At 44.0% G+C, this 21,086-nt stretch overlaps 2 protein-coding genes across 2 annotated transcripts; both read left to right on the top strand.

The window, feature by feature from the left end:
* The first annotated feature begins 1,683 nt into the window (after nucleotides 1-1,683).
* Nucleotides 1,684-7,459, top strand: LOC119349024 (paired amphipathic helix protein Sin3-like 6). Its single transcript, XM_037617039.1, has 17 exons — nucleotides 1,684-1,839; nucleotides 2,807-3,029; nucleotides 3,115-3,334; nucleotides 3,417-3,518; nucleotides 3,627-3,701; nucleotides 3,784-3,844; nucleotides 4,134-4,291; nucleotides 4,370-4,515; nucleotides 4,616-4,722; nucleotides 4,809-5,063; nucleotides 5,209-5,621; nucleotides 5,743-6,093; nucleotides 6,225-6,286; nucleotides 6,393-6,531; nucleotides 6,721-6,822; nucleotides 6,957-7,057; nucleotides 7,148-7,459. Exons 2-17 carry the CDS (start codon nucleotides 2,866-2,868, stop codon nucleotides 7,233-7,235), a joined length of 2,544 nt encoding a protein of 847 aa, XP_037472936.1. The 5' UTR covers nucleotides 1,684-1,839; nucleotides 2,807-2,865; the 3' UTR covers nucleotides 7,236-7,459.
* Nucleotides 7,460-9,726: 2,267 nt separating this feature from the next.
* LOC119349016 (paired amphipathic helix protein Sin3-like 3) lies at nucleotides 9,727-15,645 on the top strand. Its single transcript, XM_037617028.1, has 16 exons — nucleotides 9,727-9,808; nucleotides 11,293-11,518; nucleotides 11,591-11,798; nucleotides 11,884-11,985; nucleotides 12,101-12,175; nucleotides 12,257-12,311; nucleotides 12,589-12,746; nucleotides 12,830-12,975; nucleotides 13,109-13,215; nucleotides 13,314-13,565; nucleotides 13,701-14,092; nucleotides 14,225-14,563; nucleotides 14,682-14,743; nucleotides 14,843-14,981; nucleotides 15,174-15,334; nucleotides 15,420-15,645. Exons 2-16 carry the CDS (start codon nucleotides 11,355-11,357, stop codon nucleotides 15,490-15,492), a joined length of 2,433 nt encoding a protein of 810 aa, XP_037472925.1. The 5' UTR covers nucleotides 9,727-9,808; nucleotides 11,293-11,354; the 3' UTR covers nucleotides 15,493-15,645.
* The last annotated feature ends 5,441 nt before the right edge of the window (nucleotides 15,646-21,086 follow it).

Raw genomic sequence — 21,086 nt, 5'->3', positions numbered from 1 at the left:
TCTTGTTCTTTGTTGTACTCTGCAGTTGTATCCTGGCCGGTTGATGGCTTTGTTAATTCAAACTCGGACTAGGCTAGTGCCCTACTTGGGCTCGGCTGCGCCTTTTCTCTAAAAAAATTAGATAATTATGTTTAGATATGATCAGCTTCCTACTGATGTTGTTCTTGTTGTACATTTTTTTCCTCTTTGTATAGCTTCCTTTATTTTTCTTCTTTATTTTGTTTTAATCCATGTGTAGTTTTTTTTGAGACATTGCTTTGTACTAATTTTTTGAAAATTAATAAAAAATACACAACAGAGTCTTGCTGTTTCCCTCAAAAACAAATGTACGAGCGAGAGCCAAGAACACCACTCATCCACGTCGTGGCTGGTGACCGCCTTTGCACACAAGAAACACAGACTGGCATTTTGCAATGTGATTATCTTTGATGCCCATCAAAGCGTGGCGGCCTTTTGCACATGTCTAGCTACATAGGTCTTCATCCTATTCTTACCCCTATCTTCACTGTTCACCTCTAGCAACTCACCAAAATCCTTCATCATCCAACATTCCACACACTTTTCCGTTAGAATATTGCATGCCATCTTCTTATCAAGCCACCCGTAACACTGCTCCATGTGAGAGTCACCATCTTTGTTCCACCTGCAACGGCGTTGGGTCCCAAGTCGTGGTGGTGGGGTTCAGGCGAGTAACCTCACCGAGAAACTCCTCCATAAAAACTGATTGTGCACCAATCTTTATCACATCATCTTCAACATGCCTCTCGTGAGCTTGAGAACCAACCACAACATCGGGCTTACCGAAGGCTCCATGATGCGCTCCACAATGACCTCACTGGTCTCCAAGGAAGCAGGCAACTCATCTAAAATGAGCACCTGAAGCGCAGAGGAGGGCACAACGATGGTCAGGGAACAATTACCCAGGCGGGACAACATCAAAGCCTCAGAGCACATGAGGTCGATAATATCCTCGCTCCCACCGATGAAACCAATCAGAGATCACATCATCGCGCCAAACAGAGCAAATTGGTAGACGCTTGACCATAGGTGCACCCTGAAGAGACACGATGCCGTGGCATCGACAAGCATAGGGTCATGCTACCAAATGTCATCATCGAGCGGCTAAACCACCAACCAAGAGCACCACATAAAAAAATATCATGTCTATCATAGTCGATGAACCGCAATTCCTATGGCATGTCTGATTGGGTTCTACAGCTTGTACCGTATATATTTTTGAACATATTACAATCAAAGTCGCTCACATACATGAGCATACACTCATCACTATGAATGCACGCACGCACACCCTACCCATATGAACACCTTCGAAAGACCAAGCCGGCAGAGCACCAATGCGAAGTCTAGAACTTGAACTCTGGTGGGCCGGAGATACCACTGTCCTCGAATAACTATCTAAGCATAGGTTGGTTCGCTGTATCCATATTGTTGAGGCTTATATGAAATTCAGTTTTGCTGAAGCACATCTATATGTGTGGCTCTAAGTATTGCATACATCTAAGTTCTATGTTATTGATTTATAACTATATATATATATATATATGAAATTATAAAGAATTAAAGAAAGAAAAAATAGCAGTCCGCAAAGGAAAAGGAAAAGAAAAGGCTGCGACGCGTCGGTCTCGGTCACCGACCCGATCTGACCCCAAACGTACCAAACCCCAGAGAACCCGCGGCGCGCTGAAATACGTACCCCGGCCGCTTCTCCCCTCATCGTCTTCCTCCGCCGGGCCCTTTCCCTCGCCCGCGCCCTCCACATCGCCATAGGAGCCTTCCAGATCGAAGCCAGGGCAGGGCTCCCTCCCTCCGGCCCCGTCGGTACGTACCCGCCCGGCCGGATCCCACCCTCGATCACCTGTTCCCGTTGATTGCCCGTTCAAACTTTCGTCGGAGATCGGCCGACTTCCGTCCGCGCGCGCCGACGGTACCGGTCGCCGCCCGCGCTCCGGTCCGGCGCCGGGGCACCCGAGATGCCCGCGGTGGAGTCTGTCGGGTGCTCTTCCCGGCGGCGCTAGCGACCAGTACCGCCGGCCCGTCTGTTGTTGATTGCTCGGATTGTTCACCCGATGGACGCGAGCGCGTTGGTTAATTCAAATCCGCTGCTGTACGTGCGCCGTGCAGTGGGGTTTCATGTTTGAAATTCCTCTTTGCCTTTTCCATCTCTCTGGAGATTCCTAGACAATGAGTGCCTATATATGCCTGCCTGCTTAATTAGAGCTTCTTGTTTCTAAGCACAAGATTGTGCGTGTTGGTTAACGGAAATTAAGTTGCTGCACATTTTAGCACTGCTTGTATACAACCTGCTTGGGTGGTTTCTAAGACGGCCATCGATATATATATATGAGGTGCCGACGCTCATGTCAGCAGTACCACTAGATGTTTTAGGGATTCTTGTTTCAAACTGACGATCTGCGTGTCGATTAATGGAAATTAACTTGTTACACACTTTAGCACTTGTAATACACTTGGTCGGAGGATCCCTATGCCGGCCTAGCGACCGTGAGTCTTCTAAGTCGACGATCGTGGGCATTGATTTAGTGGGAATTTAGGTTTTGGCTAATTGCACATTTTATTTTACAGTTGTGTCAGATATATAGTAGCAAGTCAGGTTACAAATAGCACTTACTTTTTTATGTACTGTCTACGCCACTACACAAGATGTTCTCTGTGTATAGGAATAGAAATGCGGAACACCGTAAAAAGGGAAAATACAGTATAATAGATTTTCGTAGTCTCAAAATTCAGATATGCCATCAATTGACACATATTCGTTTCTGATGAGCAGGTGTTGTTTGAGTATTAATTTGCAGGACTGATCGTCAGAGCTAGTAGCAGGGAAAGTAAATGGCGTCATCCGATGAAGCTGGCGACGACAATTATGGATACAAAAGGGGGGAAAAAGAATACATGTTGGAGACCGTGCAATGCTTGCTATTTGCTAGAGACAACCTCCCCAGCGACGTGTACCGCAAGTTCGTCAAGGCCATGACCGAGGTTTGGAAAAACTGGTATGTATGTTCTGAATAAGTTGTCTCTTATCAGATGTCGATATGGTTTCCTTGTTGATCACATTCATACAATTCCCAACTGCAGTGCTGACCCGGATGGTGAAATAAGGAACATCTGCCCTGAAAACTGCATAGAGACGGCGTTGAAGCTATTTCAGGGTTGGGCTACAGTTAAACAGAGCTTCCTTAACTTCACTGAAGGCCGTAGCCCCGTCAAAGGCAATGGCATTGTCGATGCTGATGTCGAAGCCGTTGTTGTCAACCCCTTGCTACAGAAACCAATAGATTTTCTTTCCAGACTGAAGGTGCTGAAAAAAATATCTCATGGTTGCTCCTTCTGTTCGCCTGTTGATGCTAATTTGATCTTTGATTACTTAATGACTGCAGGCATGCCCTAACATGAGCGCTGATCATTATGCCGCTTTTTTGAAAATCATGCAAGATTATTTCAGGGACAGGACCATGACCCCTCGAAAAGTTTACAAGAAGGTACTTGCTAATTCTTCAGAAACTGTATACTAAGTAATTCTTCAGTAATTTCTCTGTAGAAGATTGGAAAGACCAGGGTATCTGATTCATAATTCCTTGTCTTCGTAGGTGAGGAGATGCATGCGTGACTGTCCTGAGTTGTTGGAAGAGTTTGTGGATAATTTTCTCCCTGCAGACCTGAAGGTACCTTTTCTCATCAAGGTGGCATCATTCAGTTTATTATGAACTCATCTGACATGATTGTCTCCTCGGTTCTCCTTTGCAGGCCTTTGTAAAGGTTAAAGCAAATGATAATCACCGCTCGGGTGGTATCCATATGAAAGAAGGTTTTTCAACCCTTCCTGCTCTGAATGCAAACAGTCCCTAGGTTCCTTGTTTCAGGATTCACCTATGATAACTAAATGCAAATATTTATCCCCTTTTCTTATTAATTACTCCCCAAAATCTTGTTTGCCGTCCACGGTTCAACCTGTTTTTCTTAAGTGCATCCTAGCTACTAACCAACACATCAGTGTCGCCATTGCCATGTCTGACCTTCGTAGATGAAATAACAATTAGCAAACTGCAGTTCTGCAGCAGGATCGGTAACTTCATATATGTATTCATCTCTGATAGGTTACGGAGAATTGTCTCACACCGAAGAGGATGAGGAAGACAAGGTTAAACCCTTGCCAGACTGGAATTCCTCAAAAGCTCAGGAATTGCCCCCAGAAATTGATCCCAAGAAGCTCGAACGAGCTTGCACTCCTAGCTATTACCTGCTGCCAGATAATGTAAATTCCTACAAACCCATGTGTTTCCTGAAAATTACTACTGGCACTAATCCAAAACATACTCGTTCTTGATCGCAGTTAACTCTTCATTCAAGTTATTGGACCAATCTGGGGAGGTCTATTCTCAACGATACTTTGGTTTGTTCTGTATCTGGGATGGAAAGCTCTAAGCACAAAACTATAAATGGTTATGAGACAAACATTTTCTACTGTGAAGAAGACATGTATGTACCCAGTGGCTAATTTGTTTTGCTCTTCGGTCTTTGTTATATTCGTTCAGCTATCAGGAAGAATGGTTTTCATAATGCCCTTTTTCTTTTTAAGGTTTGAGAGTGACATGCTATTACACCGGTTTCGTGCGACTGCTGACCTTATTGCCAATCTCCAAACTCGTGCTGGCAGCCATTTGAAGATAAGCGAGCATTTAACTCGTAAGAATGATACACTGGCCTTAATATATATTTAGAAGGATGAGCCTCTTTATTCAGTTAATAAACTTTTTTTTTCTTGTTCAAAGCTCTACACCGGAGGTGCATTGAAAAACTATATGATGATGATCTTGATCTTGATGATCTGTTGGAGAGTCCGAATACTAGTTCTGTTCTTGCTGTTCTACTTTCTCGTTTAAAGCAGAAGGTAGAAGATTTATCGGAGGCGCGCTCATATTTGCATAAGGCGCACTCACAAGTTATTGCCAAAAATTACTACAGATCGCTTGATCATCGTGGCCTCTCTTTCAAACAATTGGATGCAAAGAGGATGAGCCAAAAAGGTATTTTTCAACTTTCTCCCTGTCCCATAATTTAAATAGTAGTATTAGGCACTGCTGGACCTAGATCCTGCATTGAGCCATGTACTCAACAAAGTCTTCCCATTTTTTTTGTTCTGAGTCATTTTCATACATGTCTCCCTTTCAGCATTGCTGGCGGAAGCAAATGAGATCAATAAAAAGAATTTGAAAGCTAGAGATAAAAATGCTGATACAGACATGTCGAATGCTGGAGATAAATATGCTGCTGATACAGCCATGTCAAATGCTGGAGATAAATATGCTGATACAGACACGTCGAATGCTGGAGATAAATATGCTGATACAGACATGCACAAGGACATAAGCAGTATACTATCCGCTGCATGTGCCTCTGAAGAGAAGCAGGTGATGAATTGGGCGAAAATAGTACATCCATTTCTTTCTGCTCATTGTCTATGGCCTTCATCTAAGGAAACTGTAGCTCCCGCAAAAGCTTGTGAACATTGCCGCACCAGCAAAGATTTTCTCAGTAGCATACCTGATGCTTTGCCTGCTACTAAGCTTTCTTCATCTTCCAAGGTATAGCATTCTGTATTTCTGATTCTCTTGTTCCAAAAATAATAATCTCTAACTTTGAAGAAATTGCTCAGTATCCAAGGTCGAGTAAAACTAACTTGCATGCTGACGATTTTCATTTCAGAGAGGGGAATTCCTAAAGAAAAATTCTAACGACTTGAGCTCTTCACACGATGGTTTTGGCCAAGACATTGATCAGGAGAGTGATTTAATGCCCGAACCAGAAATCATTGAGTCGGATGTCATGCTTGGTGCCAGAAAAGAACCAGTAAGTTGTGATGTTGGCACTTCCGGTATAGATGGGTTGAGCTCTGGTTGTCGTATAATCGGTACTTCTGAACCTAGTACTCGTGACCATGGAAACAAACATGAGAAGCAGCATGAATCAAGTCAACACTCCAAAACATCAGCTAAACTGCGTGGTGTGAAAGGAGGCACTTGTTGTTTTCTCATTGTGCTTCGCAGGCTTTACCAGGTGTTCATCTTGAGCTCTCTGCTTTTGTTTTAGAAGTTGTTTGTTGGAACTCAACAGACCTTAGTTTTCTTTTGCACCTACTGCGATATGTTTTTCCAAAAGAAGTTTATTTATTTTTCCTTGTATGGCAGATTTTATATGACAGACTACAAACTGCGAGAGGTTTATGCGCCGATGATCTATTATATGCAGAGTAACGTCCATGATGCTTACTTGTTCACGATCTAAGCAAAATTGCTCATTTTCTCACCATGTAAGAGTTTGTTTTAAAATCACAACTTCTTCATTGAATGTTGCAGGTTTAAGGATAAAATAATCAAGCTACATGCCCATTGTATTGATAATTCCAGTTTTGAAGACTTCTGCCTGCAATTTCTTGGGCCAAAGTCAGTTGAACTATTTACTCTGGATATAGTGATAAACCGAGTTATCAAGCAGGTAATCTAAATCTAGTATGAGATAATGACCGTGAATTCTGACCTACTTATCTTTCTTTTGTGGATCATTGTAAATCTGTTTAGTTGACACTGGAAAAAGTATCCGAAAATGGATAAGCAGTGTCAACCATTCGTCTCAGATACTTGGGCATGCATAATTGATAATCCTGCTATTTTGGCTTACTTGCAGTTGTGCATAATTTATTCAAGAGATCAAGACAACTCGCTCTTTCAATTCCTTGAGAACTTTGGAAGACCAGTTCTACCCAAACTTGTGTCCCGGCATCAAAACGTAATCCTGTGATCATTGTTCCATTTTGTTTCTAACCCCGCCTCATGTTGCATGTTAGATGCTGTTTCAGCGTGAAGTGCATTTTAGTTCTGTTTCATACTATTACTGATGCATGTGTTTTATGCCTTGTTCAGTTTCCCAACAATCCATCAAATGTTTTACCGAAGTATGATCAAGAGGAGCAAGAGAAAGCTCTTGCCGATACCGAAAAACTTCCGCGCCATTTTGAGAGAAGGTAGTGATTCCCTAAAATGGACAATATATAAATCATACGCACTGTTTTTAGCTTGTTTTCAGTATTCTGACAAATGCATATTTTTTCTAGGAAAAAACGCAAGTTGGAGAACAGTGCAACGATTTCCTCAGCTTGGAGTTCCTCCCAGCTTGGAGCAGTGACTGAAACTCATGGTTGAATGTTATACCTTGGTGTATTCTACATGCTAGATGTGATTATTCGAAATATTGTTACAACTAAATAGAGAAATATAATTTTGTTTGTTACAAGGAACTACTCTGATCCCATGAATTTAGTTAGAAAACAAAAGTCATAATGTGCGTTGGTAAGCGCAGATAACTATTCTGTTCTAATCGCATGCAATTGATGTTATTTTTGTGAAAAAAATAGTATGCAGTTCAATTCTATTCTTTTTGCATAATGCATTTGAAACTTCTAATCCATTGTATGCCTCCTACCCTCCTTTTATATTGTCATTTTACCAGTGATGCTTGTTACTTGTTTTCAGTTGTTCTTTTTTTTGTTTTTTATCTGATGTATCTTACTTATTTTCTGTTTGAATTTGTAGGCTGTTATTCGTTTTAACTGTAATGGTATATAAAGAAAATGGAAATTGAAATTGTGAATAGGTTATTTTGAGTTCTCGCTTATTCTCACCATTATGGAAAATTTAGGATAAAATTTGCAAAGAGATCACCAAGTTATTAGATACATTATTACTGTATATATAAATACAGTTTTCAACCTAACGATGTCATGGTCACTGCCTCACTGGGTATAGTCAAGGAGGGGTTTCTTGATCTTGAACCATCATGGACTTCCCTTCAGAGTTCATCTCGTTGAAGTTCTTGTCTTCTTGACCATGAGTCCAAGTTCGCATTAATAACACGTGAAGTCTAACCAAATGGTTGGATGGGGACTTGAGCTAGACATCTGCAGTGGATTAGATAATGTTGAGACATATACAGATAACAAAAAAAAAACATTGGATGATGTGGCTGCTTGAGAGTGCGCGCAAAAAATAGTTAATGATTATTTGTCGTAGGTTTCATGCGCATGAAGAGTTAGTAGTAGAAGCATGCGCATGAATAGTTAGTAGGAAATTATTTTTATATGGTGGACCTACCGGATGATGTGATAGACTGCATGTCAAGATAAATAAGATAGTGGAGATGAATCTCTTTAATATATATAGGATGCCTTTTTGTGCAGTTACCATTCAGTCAAAAGGCTTTAACCGTCTACGAGACGTTTGAACCACCTTGGAAGAAAAGAAGGAAAAAAAACTATCTCCCACCCCTGTCCATGTATCACTTACACGTGGACCCTAACAAAGAAAAAGAAAAAGAATTATCGCCCCTCCCCGTCTCTCTCTCACCAATAGCAGTCTCGGTGGAATGAGGTGTAGGGGTTAACAACCTAAAACTAGGAAAACGGCCTAACAACCTAAAACCACGTTTGGCTAGCCTAACTAATCTATGGATATGGAAAACCGAATTTCCTAAAACCCAGAATTTCGCGTTTGTGAAAAAACGACTATCAGTCGTTTTTGTATCCTCGTTCCTCTCTGTTGCTGATCCTGGCGGGTCCGTTCCTAAGCAAAGACCGGCCATTTCCATGTCGTTGACTACATATCGCCGGCCTGCTCGAGTGACAGTGAGACGACGCCGGCTGTGATGGGCTCGCCGGTGAGTCGTACCACGTGGCCATACGTCCTCGTCTGGCCGCTGTGCCACGGCCGCCGCGTCCTCCGTGTCATCCGTTCTGGTCGTCGTTGCCGCCGTCGAGGTCAGCTCGTTGAGCGTTCGCGGCGAGCCGTCGGCACACGACAACAAAGCATGAGGAGTCATATATGGCTGCAGCTTGGCGTCGACCAATGGGTTTGCACCCACATCATCCAATGGCCATGAACGTCGACGTGCATACAGTGTGAACGAACATGGATCCGAGGAGGCTTTTGCCATGAGCCCTCATGTCTCTTTCGCGTATATACGTCTATGTTTCGTACATTTTGCAGACATTTTGCTTGCCCATGGCACCAAGCTTCTACGTGTGCGCGTACGCGGCCGTCCGACGAGATCAACCACCCAGCTCCATTACCTGCGTTCCATCGACGGAAAGGCGAGATCACGGGAGAATGGGGAACTCTTTTCAACCCAAACGTGGTCTTCTATAAACTGAGTATTAACAAAAAAGTTTGTAAAACTGGTTTTTCCTAAAAATCAGGTAAAAACTCGTTTTCTATAAACTCAATGCTAACATTTGTTATCCAAACAACCACGTAGTGTGGCACTGCATTCTTTCTCCATGTGACGTCGACATCGCGCACATTCATTTCAGATTGCTTGTAGTCTCGCCGCTTGTCAGCGTGTGAGTGGTCTCGTGTGCGTGGGCAGCGAGCAGAAGTGGCTGATCCCTTCTGCCGTGCTGCCCATAAGCCTATTGGTCACATAGGCATGTACGCTAGTATTTCTGCCATATAACTATACATAGTAGTATATGAACTTCTTCTGCAGAAATGATCCAAGCTGGATCCGCCCCTGCACTGCAGAGTCTGACGCTCGGTCACCCCGACCCGACCCGACCCCAACCAAACCCCAAACCCCAACCCCAACCCCACCCCGCGGCGCGCTCAAAACCCCTCTTTCTCCCTCCCTCGCCCGGCGCCCCATTCCCTCGGCCGCGTCCTCGCCGTCGGAAGCTTCCCTTCGTCCTCGCTCGATAGTCGATCCCGACCCACCACGCCCATCGGTACGTGCCCACCGATCCCGAGCCCACCCTCGGTTACCTGTTCTATTGATTGCCGGTTGAAGATCGCGACGGAGATCAGCCGACTCCCAGCGGACGGACGGACCCATGCGCTCGCGCCGACCCGGATCCGTCGCCGGCCGGGACACCAGTGCAGCCGGCGGCACTGGCGGTGGGGTTTTGGCGCTCCAACAGGCGGCGCCGGCGACCAGTGCCGCCGGCCTGTGGATTGTTTGCTTGCTCGATTACATCGTGTTAGGTTGCGCCGCTGCTTGTCCCGCGGGACGCGAGCAGACCGATTCGTTCGAATCCGCAGCGACCCTTGCCGTACGCACACACGTGCTGCAACGGGTTTAAATCCATTTCCTGTTTGCAATTCCCATCTCTTTCATAGCGGATTCCTTTTTCTGGAATTCTTCAGCCAATATATGATGTTTTAGTAATTCCTCCCTATTTCAAGCCAAAGATTATGCGCGCTAATTAGTGGAAATTAAGTTGTTTCCCATTTCAGCACTTGCGGCGACCACGTGCACATTGATTAGTGGAAATTGAGGTTTTGGCTAGTCGCGCATTTAGCACTTGCGGCGACCGCGAGTCTTCTAAGTCGATGATCGTGGGCATTGATTAGTGGAAATTGAGGTTTTGGCTAGTTGCACATTTTACAATCGTGTCAGATAATATCAAAATTAACTTAAAAATAGCACTTCCTCTTTTATTTCCCTTTTTATGTACTGTCTCTACCACTACACGAGATGTTTGTGTTTATAGGAATATAATTGCGAAACACACTAAACAAAGGGGAAACGCGGCAATATATAGATTTTGGTTGTCTCAGAATTGACACATGCCATTAATTGACGCATTTTTGTTTGTGACTTTCAGGTGTTGTCGTTTGCGTATTAATTTGCAGGGCTGATTACATACATCGTGTTCGCTTACCCCGTGGACGCGAGCAGGCTGATTAATTTGAATCCGCAGCAACCCTTGCCGTAGGCACGTGCTGCAATGGGTTTTCTTACTTTCCATGTTTGCAATTCCCATCGCTTTCATAGTTGATTCCTTTTTCTGGATTCTTTGGCCAATATATGATGTCCTGGTGCTCATGCGAGTACCTCTAGATTTTAGTGATTCCTCCTTATTTTCAAGCCAAAGATAATTATGCATGTCGATTAATGGAAATTAAGTTGTTGCACATTTTAGCAGTTGCGGCGATCGCGAGTCTTCTAAGTCGACGATCATGGGCATTGATTAGTGGAAAATGAGGTTTTGGATAGATGCACATTTTACAAAATAGCACTTCAAAATAGCACTTCCTCTTTTATTTCCCTTTTTATATACTGTCTACGGCACTACACAAGATGTTTGCGTGCATAGGAATATAATTGCGAAACACCCTAAAAAAGGGGAAATGCAGCAATATATAGATTTTGGTAGTCTCAGAATTCAGACATGACATTAATTGACGCATTTTCGTTTGTGACGTGCAGGTGTTGTCGTTTGCATATTAATTTGCAGGACTGATCATCAGAGCTAGCAGCAGTGAAAGAAAATGGCGTCTCCCAATGAACCTGACGACGACAATTTTGTATACAAAGGGGGGAAAAAAGAGTACATGCTGGAGACTATGCAATGTTTGCTATTTGCTAGAGAGAACCTCCCCGACGACGTGTACCACGAGTTTGTCAAGACCATGACCGGCATTTGGAAAAAACGGTATGTATGTTCTGAATAATTAGTCGGTATTAAATACCTTGTTGATCACATTCACACAATTCCCAACTGCAGTGCCGACCCTGATGGTGAAATAAGGAATATCTGCCCTGACAACTGCATAGAGACGGCCTTGAAGCTATTCCAGGACTGTCCTACAGTTAAACAGAGCTTCCTGAACTTTACCGAAGGCCGTAGCCCCTTCGAAGGCAATGGCAATGTCGATGCTGTTGCTGTCAACCCCCTGGTGCAGAAACCAATAGATTTTCTTTCCAGAGTGAAGGTGGTGAATAAAATGAAATCTCATGGTTGCTCCTTCTGTTCGCCTGTGGTTGCTAACACGATCTTCGACTACCTTATGACTGCAGACATGTCCTAACATCAGCGACGATGATTATGCTGCTTTTTTGCAAACCATGCAAGATTTTTGCAGGGACAGGACCATGACCCCTCAAGAAGTTTACAGTAATGTACTTATTACTTCTTCAGAAACTGTGTATAACTATTAAGTAATCATTCAGTAATTTCTCTGTAGAAGATTGGAAAAGACCAGCGTGTTTGATTCATAATTCCTTGTCTTCGTAGGTGGAGAGATGCATGCGTGACTGTCCCGAGCTGTTGGAAGAGTTTATAGATAATTTTCTCCCGGCAGACCTGAAGGTACCCTTTCTCATCAAGTGACATCATTCAGTTTATTATTTACTCATGTGACATGGTCATCTCATTGATTCTCCTTTGCAGGCCTTAGTTAAAGAAAATTATAATCACAGCTTGGATGGTGTCCATATGAAAGAAGGTTTTTCCGCCCCTCCTTCCCTGAATGCAAACAGTCCCTAGGTTCCTTATTTCAGCATTCACCTATGATAACTAGATGCAATTATTTATGCCCTTTTCTTATTAATTACTCCCCAAAATGCTATTTGCAGTTCGCGATTCAACCTATTCTGTTTAATTGAATCCTTGCTATTGACCAACACATCAATATCAGTCATGTCTGATCTTCCAAGATGAAATAGCAAACTGCAGTTCTGCAGCAGGATCGGTAACTTAAGATATATACTAATCTCTCGTAGGTAATGGAGTGTCGCCTCACACTGAAGAGGACGAGGAAGACAAGGTTAAACGCTTGCCAGAATGGACTACCTCAAGAATTGATGAATTACCCCCAAAATTGGAACCCAAGGAACTCAAAAGACATTGCACTCCTAGCTATTACCTGCTGCCAGATAATGTAAATCCCTACAAACCCATGAGATTCTCATGTAAATTACTACTGGCACAACTAATCCAAATCATACTTGTTCTCCATCGCAGTGTACACCTCTATTGAGTTACCGGACCAAACTGGGAAGGTCTATTCTCAATGATGCTTTGATTTGTCCTGTATCTGAGGAGGAAAGCCCTAACCATAAAGCTGCAAATGAATATGAAGCAAAAATGTTGCTTTGCGAAGAAGACATGTATGCACCAGTTGCTAATTTGTTCATTATTGTTCAGTCTTTGTTTTATTCGGAAATATATCAGCGAATAACCGATGATTTTCATAGTGCCCTGTTGTTTTGAAGATGTTTCACTGCTGTGTTCTTTCTTCAGGTTTGAGAGTGACATGCTCCTGCAGTGGTTTAGTGTGACTGCAGACTTCATTGCGAATCTCCAACATCGTGTTGGCAGCCATGTTAAGATTAAGGAACAACTAACTCGTAAGAATGGGTCACCGGAAACAAAACTTTGAGTCGGTCTCTTTGTACGTTCAGCTAACTAACTATTCCTTTCTTGTTTGTTTTTTAATTGTACAAAGCTCTACACAGGAGGTGCATCATAAGACTATATGGTGAGGAATTTCTTGAAGCTCTGTTGGATACCGACAATGCTAGTGCTGCTCTCCCTGTTATACTTTCTCGTTTGAATCAGAGCATAGTAGAAATAAGGGAGTCACGATTGCGTTTGCATAAGACTTGCTCAGAAGTTATAGCAAAAAATTACTACAGAGCACTTGATAATCGTGGCCCCTGTTTCAAACAATTGGATGCAAAGAGAATGAACCGAAAAGGTAGTTTCAACTTTCACTCTGCCTCAAATATAATGGCACTTGTAACCAGCATTAGGCCTGCTTCATCTACTGAAGAAAGTTTTTCCATCTTTTTTTGTCTTGTTAGTCTTATTTTCATACATATTTCCCGTGCAGCTTTGCTGGCTGAAGCCAAAGAAATCAATGCAATGAAGCCGAAGCCTGAAGATCAATATGCCAAAGAAATCAATGCAATGAAGCCTAAGGCTGAAGATCGACATGCCAAAGAAATCAATAAAATGAAGCCAAAGGCCGAAGATCAATATGCTAATCCTGATATACACGAGGACATAAGCAGTATAATCTCCTCTGCATGCGCTTCTGAAGAGAAGCAGATGGTGACTTGGACAAAAATAGTACATCCATTTCTTTCTGCTCACTGTGCACAGCCTTCATCAGAGGAAACTGTAGCTCCTGAAAAAGCTTGTGAACATTGCGGCACCAGAAAAGATATTCTCAATGACAATCCTGATGCTTTCACTGACAATAATCTTCTTCTATCCTCCAAGGTAATCATACACATAAGACATAATATTCTGTTCTTAAGAATTGTGTCCCAAATTTTGAATATGCAATAACATGATTTGTTTAGTATCCATGTTCAGTAATACTAACCTGCACCCTGTCAATTTTTATTTCAGAGAGGTGAATTCGTAAGCAAAAATTCCAAAGACTTTAGCTCTTCACACGATGGTTCTGGTGCAGACATTGAGGAAGGCGAGTTCATACCCGATCGAGAAACCATTGTATCGGATGTCATGCGTGGTGCCGGAAAAGAACCAGTAAGTTGTGATGTTGCTGGTTCTGTTAGAGATGGGTTGAGCTCTCGTTGCCGCATAATCGATACTTCCGAACCTAGTACTCGTGACCATGGGGCCAAACATGAAAAGCAGCATGAATCAAGGCAAACATCTGCTAAACCACGTGGTGTGAAAGGAGGTACTTGTTGTTTCATAGTTGTGCTTCGCAGGCTTTACCAGGTATTCATCCTACTCTCTGCTTTATTTTTTGGTTGGAAGTCAAAAGATTATTGTTTCATTTAAGCAAACTACATATGTTCTTGCGAAATAATTTTATTTATTTTTCCTTGTATGGCAGATTTTATATAACAGACTACAGAATGCGAGATATTTATGCACCAGTGACGACCTATATGCAGAGTAATGTTTAGGATGCATATCTATCTAAACAGAATTGCTCATTTTTTCACCATGCAAGAGTTTGTTTTAAAACCATAACTTCTTCACTGAATGGTGCAGATTTAAGGACAAACTCACCAAGCTGCATTATCGCGCTATTGATAATTCCAATTTTGAGGACTTCTGCCTGAAATATCTTGGGCCAATGTCTTTTGAACTTTTTACTCTGGATACAGTGATAAACCAAGTTATCAAGCAGGTAATCTGTATTAGTATGGGGTAGTGACTGGGAATTCTGACCTATCTATTTTTCTTCATACCTAGATCACTGTGAATTCGTTTAACGCTTGATCATTGTAATTAGTTAATTACGTATAGTTAACACTGCTTATTCGTGTGAGATAGTTAGGCATGCATAACTGATAATCCAGTTACTTCTGCTTACTTGCAGCTGTGCATAATTTCTTCCAAGGATCCAGACAACTCAATCGTTCAATTCCTGGAGAACTTACAAAGGCCAGTTCTACCCAATGAATTGCCGAAGCATGATCCAGAGGAGCAGGAGAAAGCTCTTGATTATACCGTAAAACTTCCACGCCATTTTGAGAGACGGTAGTGATCCCCTAAAATGGACTATATTACTCCGTACTGCTTTTAGCTCGTTTTCATTAGACTAACACTATGCATGTTTTCCTAGGAAAAAACGCAAATTGGAGAACAGCGCAACAGGTTCCTGTCAGCTTGGAGGAGTGACTGAAACTCATCACTGAATGTTATACCTTTTTTCTGCGGGGATAAAACTGATTTATTTCAGGATTATAGAGTTAAAGTGTTTTATTGAATGTTATACCTTGGTGTAATGTAACATGCTAGATGTGATTATTCGAAGTATCATTACAACTAAATAGAGAAACATTATTTTGTTTGTTATGAGAAATTACCCTAGTACCATAAATTTAGTTAGAAAATAGAAATGATAATTTACCTTCTTTTTGTGCAAAAAACTATTCAAGGTATGCAATTGATGATTTTGTTTGCTAGAAAAACTACTCTAGTCCGTTGAATTTAATTGAAAAATGAAAATGATAATTGACTTTGATAAGCGCAAAGAACTATAAAAATTCAGTAGGCGCAGTTAAATTGTGTGTGTGTTTTTGCATCACGTAATTATTGGGATTGGGTGATACTAGCCCACACTCCCATCCACTGTTGAGGCGGTGAGGTTATGGTTTTTCATCCGACGGCTATCCAGGTTTGTTGCGCTAAGGACAGGTTTAAGCTGTACAATTCTTATACAATCGTAACATCACGTCATGCATGTAGCAGGCCTTGTGCGAAAGAAGCAAAAGCCGGTCATATGATACATCCCTAACATCCCATTAGTGACTTTTTTCTATGAAAAAGATCAGACCTATTATAAATGTACACCAGCAGTACAAAGCATCTTAAACATAATAAAAATTACATCGAGATTCTGCGACCATCGAACAACCACTACTGCCGCCGAAACGAGCCGCCGACGCGTCGCTGCCATTGCTCCCCTATCAGAGCCGGCTTGATCTTGTCGATGACAGTCGGGAAGCCTTCGTGCACGTGGCCCTAAGGACGAGCTCCCTGGAGCTGTAGTTGTCACCGTTAAACCCTTGCATAGATCTGAAGCACCTAACATTAAATCTCGTCACATTATGAAAAACCTCAATCTCACCGCCTCAACGAGATGGCGGGAATCTATGTCGGAACTATGTCGACTACATCCAGATGGATGAACTTGTGGAGGGTCGAAGCCCAGAAGAAAAACTCGAAGAAGAAGCGCCATCCTCCGCTCGAGTGCCGCACCTACGAGGACTAAAAAACCCTAACCTGAACTACCAAGAGGAGCAGAAGCACCGGGATTCCCCTCCCTGCCACCAGAGCGTCAAACGAACGGGAGGCGAATCCACGGGCTCCCCGATGAAGCCTGGAGAGGAGAGTTTGCCGTAGCCGCCTAGGGTTAGGGGAGGAAATGAGAGGACCCGTTAGTGATTGTTATGACGGTAATCTTACCTATCAGTGATGACTATCCAAAGTTGGCCCATAGGAGGGTCAATACTGGCCCGCCGTGTCACTATGGATAGTCAGTGATGAGTGGTAGTGGCTTTGGTAGCCCCAGACGCACTGCAACACACTTATACACATGCACACATAAATCTTCATATGCCATTGCATACACATATACATTTCATACATTCATTGCACATCCATTTCATTCACGTCGCACACACACTTTGATGTTCACATAACACACAAACATCTCATACATTCATTGTAGATACACAATTGCATAAAAAAATATTTGTGACATTCAAAATATCTCCCTTTGTGATGTCGTTAACCTCAACAATGCCTTAAGAGACATTCAAAACAACTTCCTTTGCGATGTCGTTACCCTCAGCAATGCCTTTTGCGACATTTGAGACAACTCACAGGTGAAGTGTAAACGAGTTCGTCAAGACTGACTAAGATCAAGAAATACTGGTATGTGTGTCTAAATAACTGTGTGTAATCATAGGTCAACATAGTTGCATTTTCAATCCCACTCATACAATTCATGACAAATAAGCTTCTGTTGAATTAATGTTTAGTTTGATACAATTATAATTAAGGTTTGTGGTCAATCATAGAACATCCGTTGCTTCGTAACTTTAGAAGAGTGAAAAGCATGTTGGAGCACCTTGAATCATAGAAGTATTGTAGCTGCATTTAGATATTTGAATACTCCTCTATTGGGGAATAAACAGAAAAGTCACACATCTCGCCAATACATGAAGCTATTCTTTTTCATCCTAATAGATCCATATCCTTATAAATAATAAATTTATTTATCTATCCTTGGAGAAGACACAAAGAAAAAGGAAATCTACCTAAATGAGCATCAGTAGAAAGCAGAGTTGATTTCCCACCCAAAACTAAGAGCCCACACTTTTGTAGTTGGTTGCACTGTTTTCCGCAGCAAAATCCCCCACTCTTCTCTTCTATCCTGCTTCTCTTCACCCAATTATCGCCCTTTTTCACCGAGGCCGACACATGGACCCGCATGAGAAGCTGTCAGAGACGACAGTGGTGGAGGATTCGACGACCACGCTCGCCCGGAAGATCAACTCGGAGACACGGCAAAATCTCCTCCTCAAAGCGAAGGCCGCAAAGGCGGTGCCGCTCAAGAAGCAGAAGGTCGACATTGGCGGAGGTGGTGGTCGTGGTGGTGGACGTGCAGGTGGAACACGTGGTGGAGGGCGGAGCCTGGGACGTAGAGGCCCCCCAGTTGTCGCTCACCGTGCAAACACCATCATGGCTGGAGCATTACAAGGCTCCATACTAATATGCCGCCAAGAAGCTCGGTAGGCAGTCCCCTACATCTACCGCTGGGCAAGTGCCTTACATCATTAACGTCAACGCGACACATCTGCTTTTCTCGGACTGTTCATTGCCACAGCTTGTCCGGACGCGGATGCCAGGCGTGGAGTAGATGGTTGCCCGCACACTGTTCGTTGGTATGCCTAAAGCACGCGAGCGGGTGTACGACGACACAGGTAGGGAGATGTTTGAGATCATTCGTGACGAAGGCGGAGGATGAGATTGCTACAAGGACATACAGGTGGATGACTAGGGTCCCACCCAAGCCGACACGTACACCCAGTCCGACAAATACACCCAGCAGGGCAGGCAACAGGGCTATACCCAGTCCGGCCAGCTGGGTGTGGACAACAGGAGCAAGAGGAGAGCAGTGGCGACGATGATCCGGATGAATTTGTTATCGGTCTGAAGAAGAGGGGTAGAGTAGAAAGCTTCAACATACGGGATGACGAGCTGTTGTGTGATGCATGGTTGGCCACTGCCATTGATCTGATCCGTGACATAGAGCAAAAGGGCACAACATTCTAGGCCAACATTTCACTCTTGGTTCCATGAACACAAATGCTTCGAGCCCTAATCCGACGCGCTCATCCGCAACCGTGGCGTAAAGTCTCTCAATCATCGATGGTTTATCATCCAAGGGGCAGTGTCGAAGTATTTTTTTAGGCTTCCTGTGCGTGTAGTGTGTTCTTGAAGTTCAAGCATAAGAACTTCATCGTCATTTATTGTTGGTTGAATAAACAACACAAGTGAAATCTATACATTACCAAAAGCATCACCCATGACACCGAGAAAGAAACCGATGATCCAACCGACCAACAAAAGAACCGCCCAACAAGATTTTTACACGAGTAGATCGAAGTTGTCTCATTCACCGTGTGTTCTATTCAAACAAATAGAAAAAAAGAGAGGAACAAATCGCAAGCGGGTGCTTCTGGTACTCATTAAGTCATTATAAGCCGGGAAACAATCGCGTCAACAAAATATTGGAACGAGAAAGAATCGTTCTACTCATTATGTGTAAATTAATCAACAAAAAAACCTAGCCAGAGAAAGACCGAATTACTGCTAATGAATCTAGCTAGCAACGCGCGATCGCCACACATCTCTCTCTTATGATTCGGGCGGGCCTGAGCAGCAATCGTACGACGGAAGAAGAAGAAGAAGAAGAAGAAGCAGATCGACGGCATGCAGCCCCGGTCCGTCGATCACACTTCACACCTCGGTGGTCTCGAGGTAGGTGGCGAGGCTGTCGGAGGAGCGGCACGACAGCGACGACGCGCAGCGCGGCGCCGCCGAGGGCGGGCGCGCCAGGCGGCGGCCGAAGCTGTCGTAGTGGATCGCCCCGGCGAAGTCCAGCGGCTGGCACCGGCCTCCCATCAGGATCGCGCGGCGCCAGATGCCATCGTCCTCTTCGTTCTCGGCGTCGGCGTTGGCAACGTCTCCTTTGCCGTCCGCCGGCACAACGTCGCCCGCCGGCTGCCGCCGCGATTCGGCGACGCTGCCGCTGCCGCTGCCGGCGGGGTCGACGACGGGGCGCGTCTTCCTGCGCGATGAGGAGGAGGAGGAGGAGGCGCTGACGCCGTAGCGGAGGCGGTGGCGGAGGAGGCGGCGGGTGGCGCGGGAGACGCGGCGGGCGAGGCTGGACACCCTGCCCACGAAGTGCTCCGTGTACCCGCCATGCACCGCCATGGCCGGCGCTCGGTACCCGGCGGCGCGCGCGTGATCCGGTGGTCTGGAGATGTGATTGATCGGAGGCAAGGCCGGGAAATGTGGTCTGGAGATGTGATCGGGGAGAGCAAGCAGTCCAGGTTGTTGAGTGCGAGTGAGCAGCAGAGGATGGAGTGGTCGAACTTATCGGGGTGCGCGAGCGCGGGATGTTCGGGGTTTGGTTTGACTCACCGCGCCAGCTACCAATACGTACGTAGCTTTTATGCCTTTATATTCATCTGAGGAAAAGCTAGAGCGAGCGGCTTTGGCTTTGGCTTGCATGGTGCATGCATGGCACGCTCTTCCATCTTTGACTCAACCTCCGGACTTTTTGTCTGCCCTTTATCTTTTTTATTACCACTCCAAATGGTCAAGATCCTCGGAATTCTTTCTTTGTTTCTCAAAAAATAATGGTCATGTGAAATGGGAATACACAGTGTAGCCACTCCACCTTGAGATGAAAGTTTTTCGCTCGATGTTTCACTGATCTTTGTGGGGCAGCATGTTATTAAAAGTTTCTGCAAAAAGAAAGGCGTTAGTGAGAGAAGGGTCAAAAGAACCTTAGTGTAGGCCCGTCACCCGTGCTCTACGGGTTGGATCGCTTCGATTAGCAATTCTCTTCAGCTGCGACGGTTGATGTTTTCGTGCGCTGATCCTATGAGGTCTTAGCACAGTTCTTCGACTCCGCTCGATAGCGGCGGCGCCTTTCGGCTCGCTTTAGTGCTTGCAGTCGTCGTGACATGGTCCGCCTTGATAGATGATGAATAGGTTAGAAGTTTTTTTTTCCAAAAAAAGAGCAATGCGCATGTTCGGTTTTGTAAAGAAACATTTGTTAGGAGTTTAATCTTAAATCCAATGTAGACTTGAATTCTCACAAACCAGCCCATTCCAACCTCGCCGAAGAGGGGGCTATCCTCCTTAATTGGGAGAGGTCCACTATAGCCACCATGCTTGAAACTATCCATGTGGAAGCATGAGGGCGCCTGAATTAAAGCACCGGCGGTGGGATCCAAGTGGCATTGCAATCGGCGCAACCTAGTACTATATGTGTGCCTATAAACATACACCTTTTATAATCCAAATATTGATACATCGGGGCACAATCCTTTCTCTCTACAAAACATGGTACTGGGGTCCCAACGTTGCGTCATTGTAGTTGCAGCTCACCACAAAAAGGGGATGTTGTGAGGGTCTCACTACTAGTTCACTCAATTGACATGGATTCTGAGATTACAATTTGTTTATAGTGGGGAAATCAAGAGGA

This window comes from Triticum dicoccoides, chromosome 1A, assembly GCF_002162155.2.
Source record: "Triticum dicoccoides isolate Atlit2015 ecotype Zavitan chromosome 1A, WEW_v2.0, whole genome shotgun sequence".
Classification (NCBI taxonomy): domain Eukaryota; kingdom Viridiplantae; phylum Streptophyta; class Magnoliopsida; order Poales; family Poaceae; genus Triticum; species Triticum dicoccoides.
Note: the sequence above shows the minus strand (reverse complement) of the source record. Positions and strands in the feature narration are given on the sequence as shown.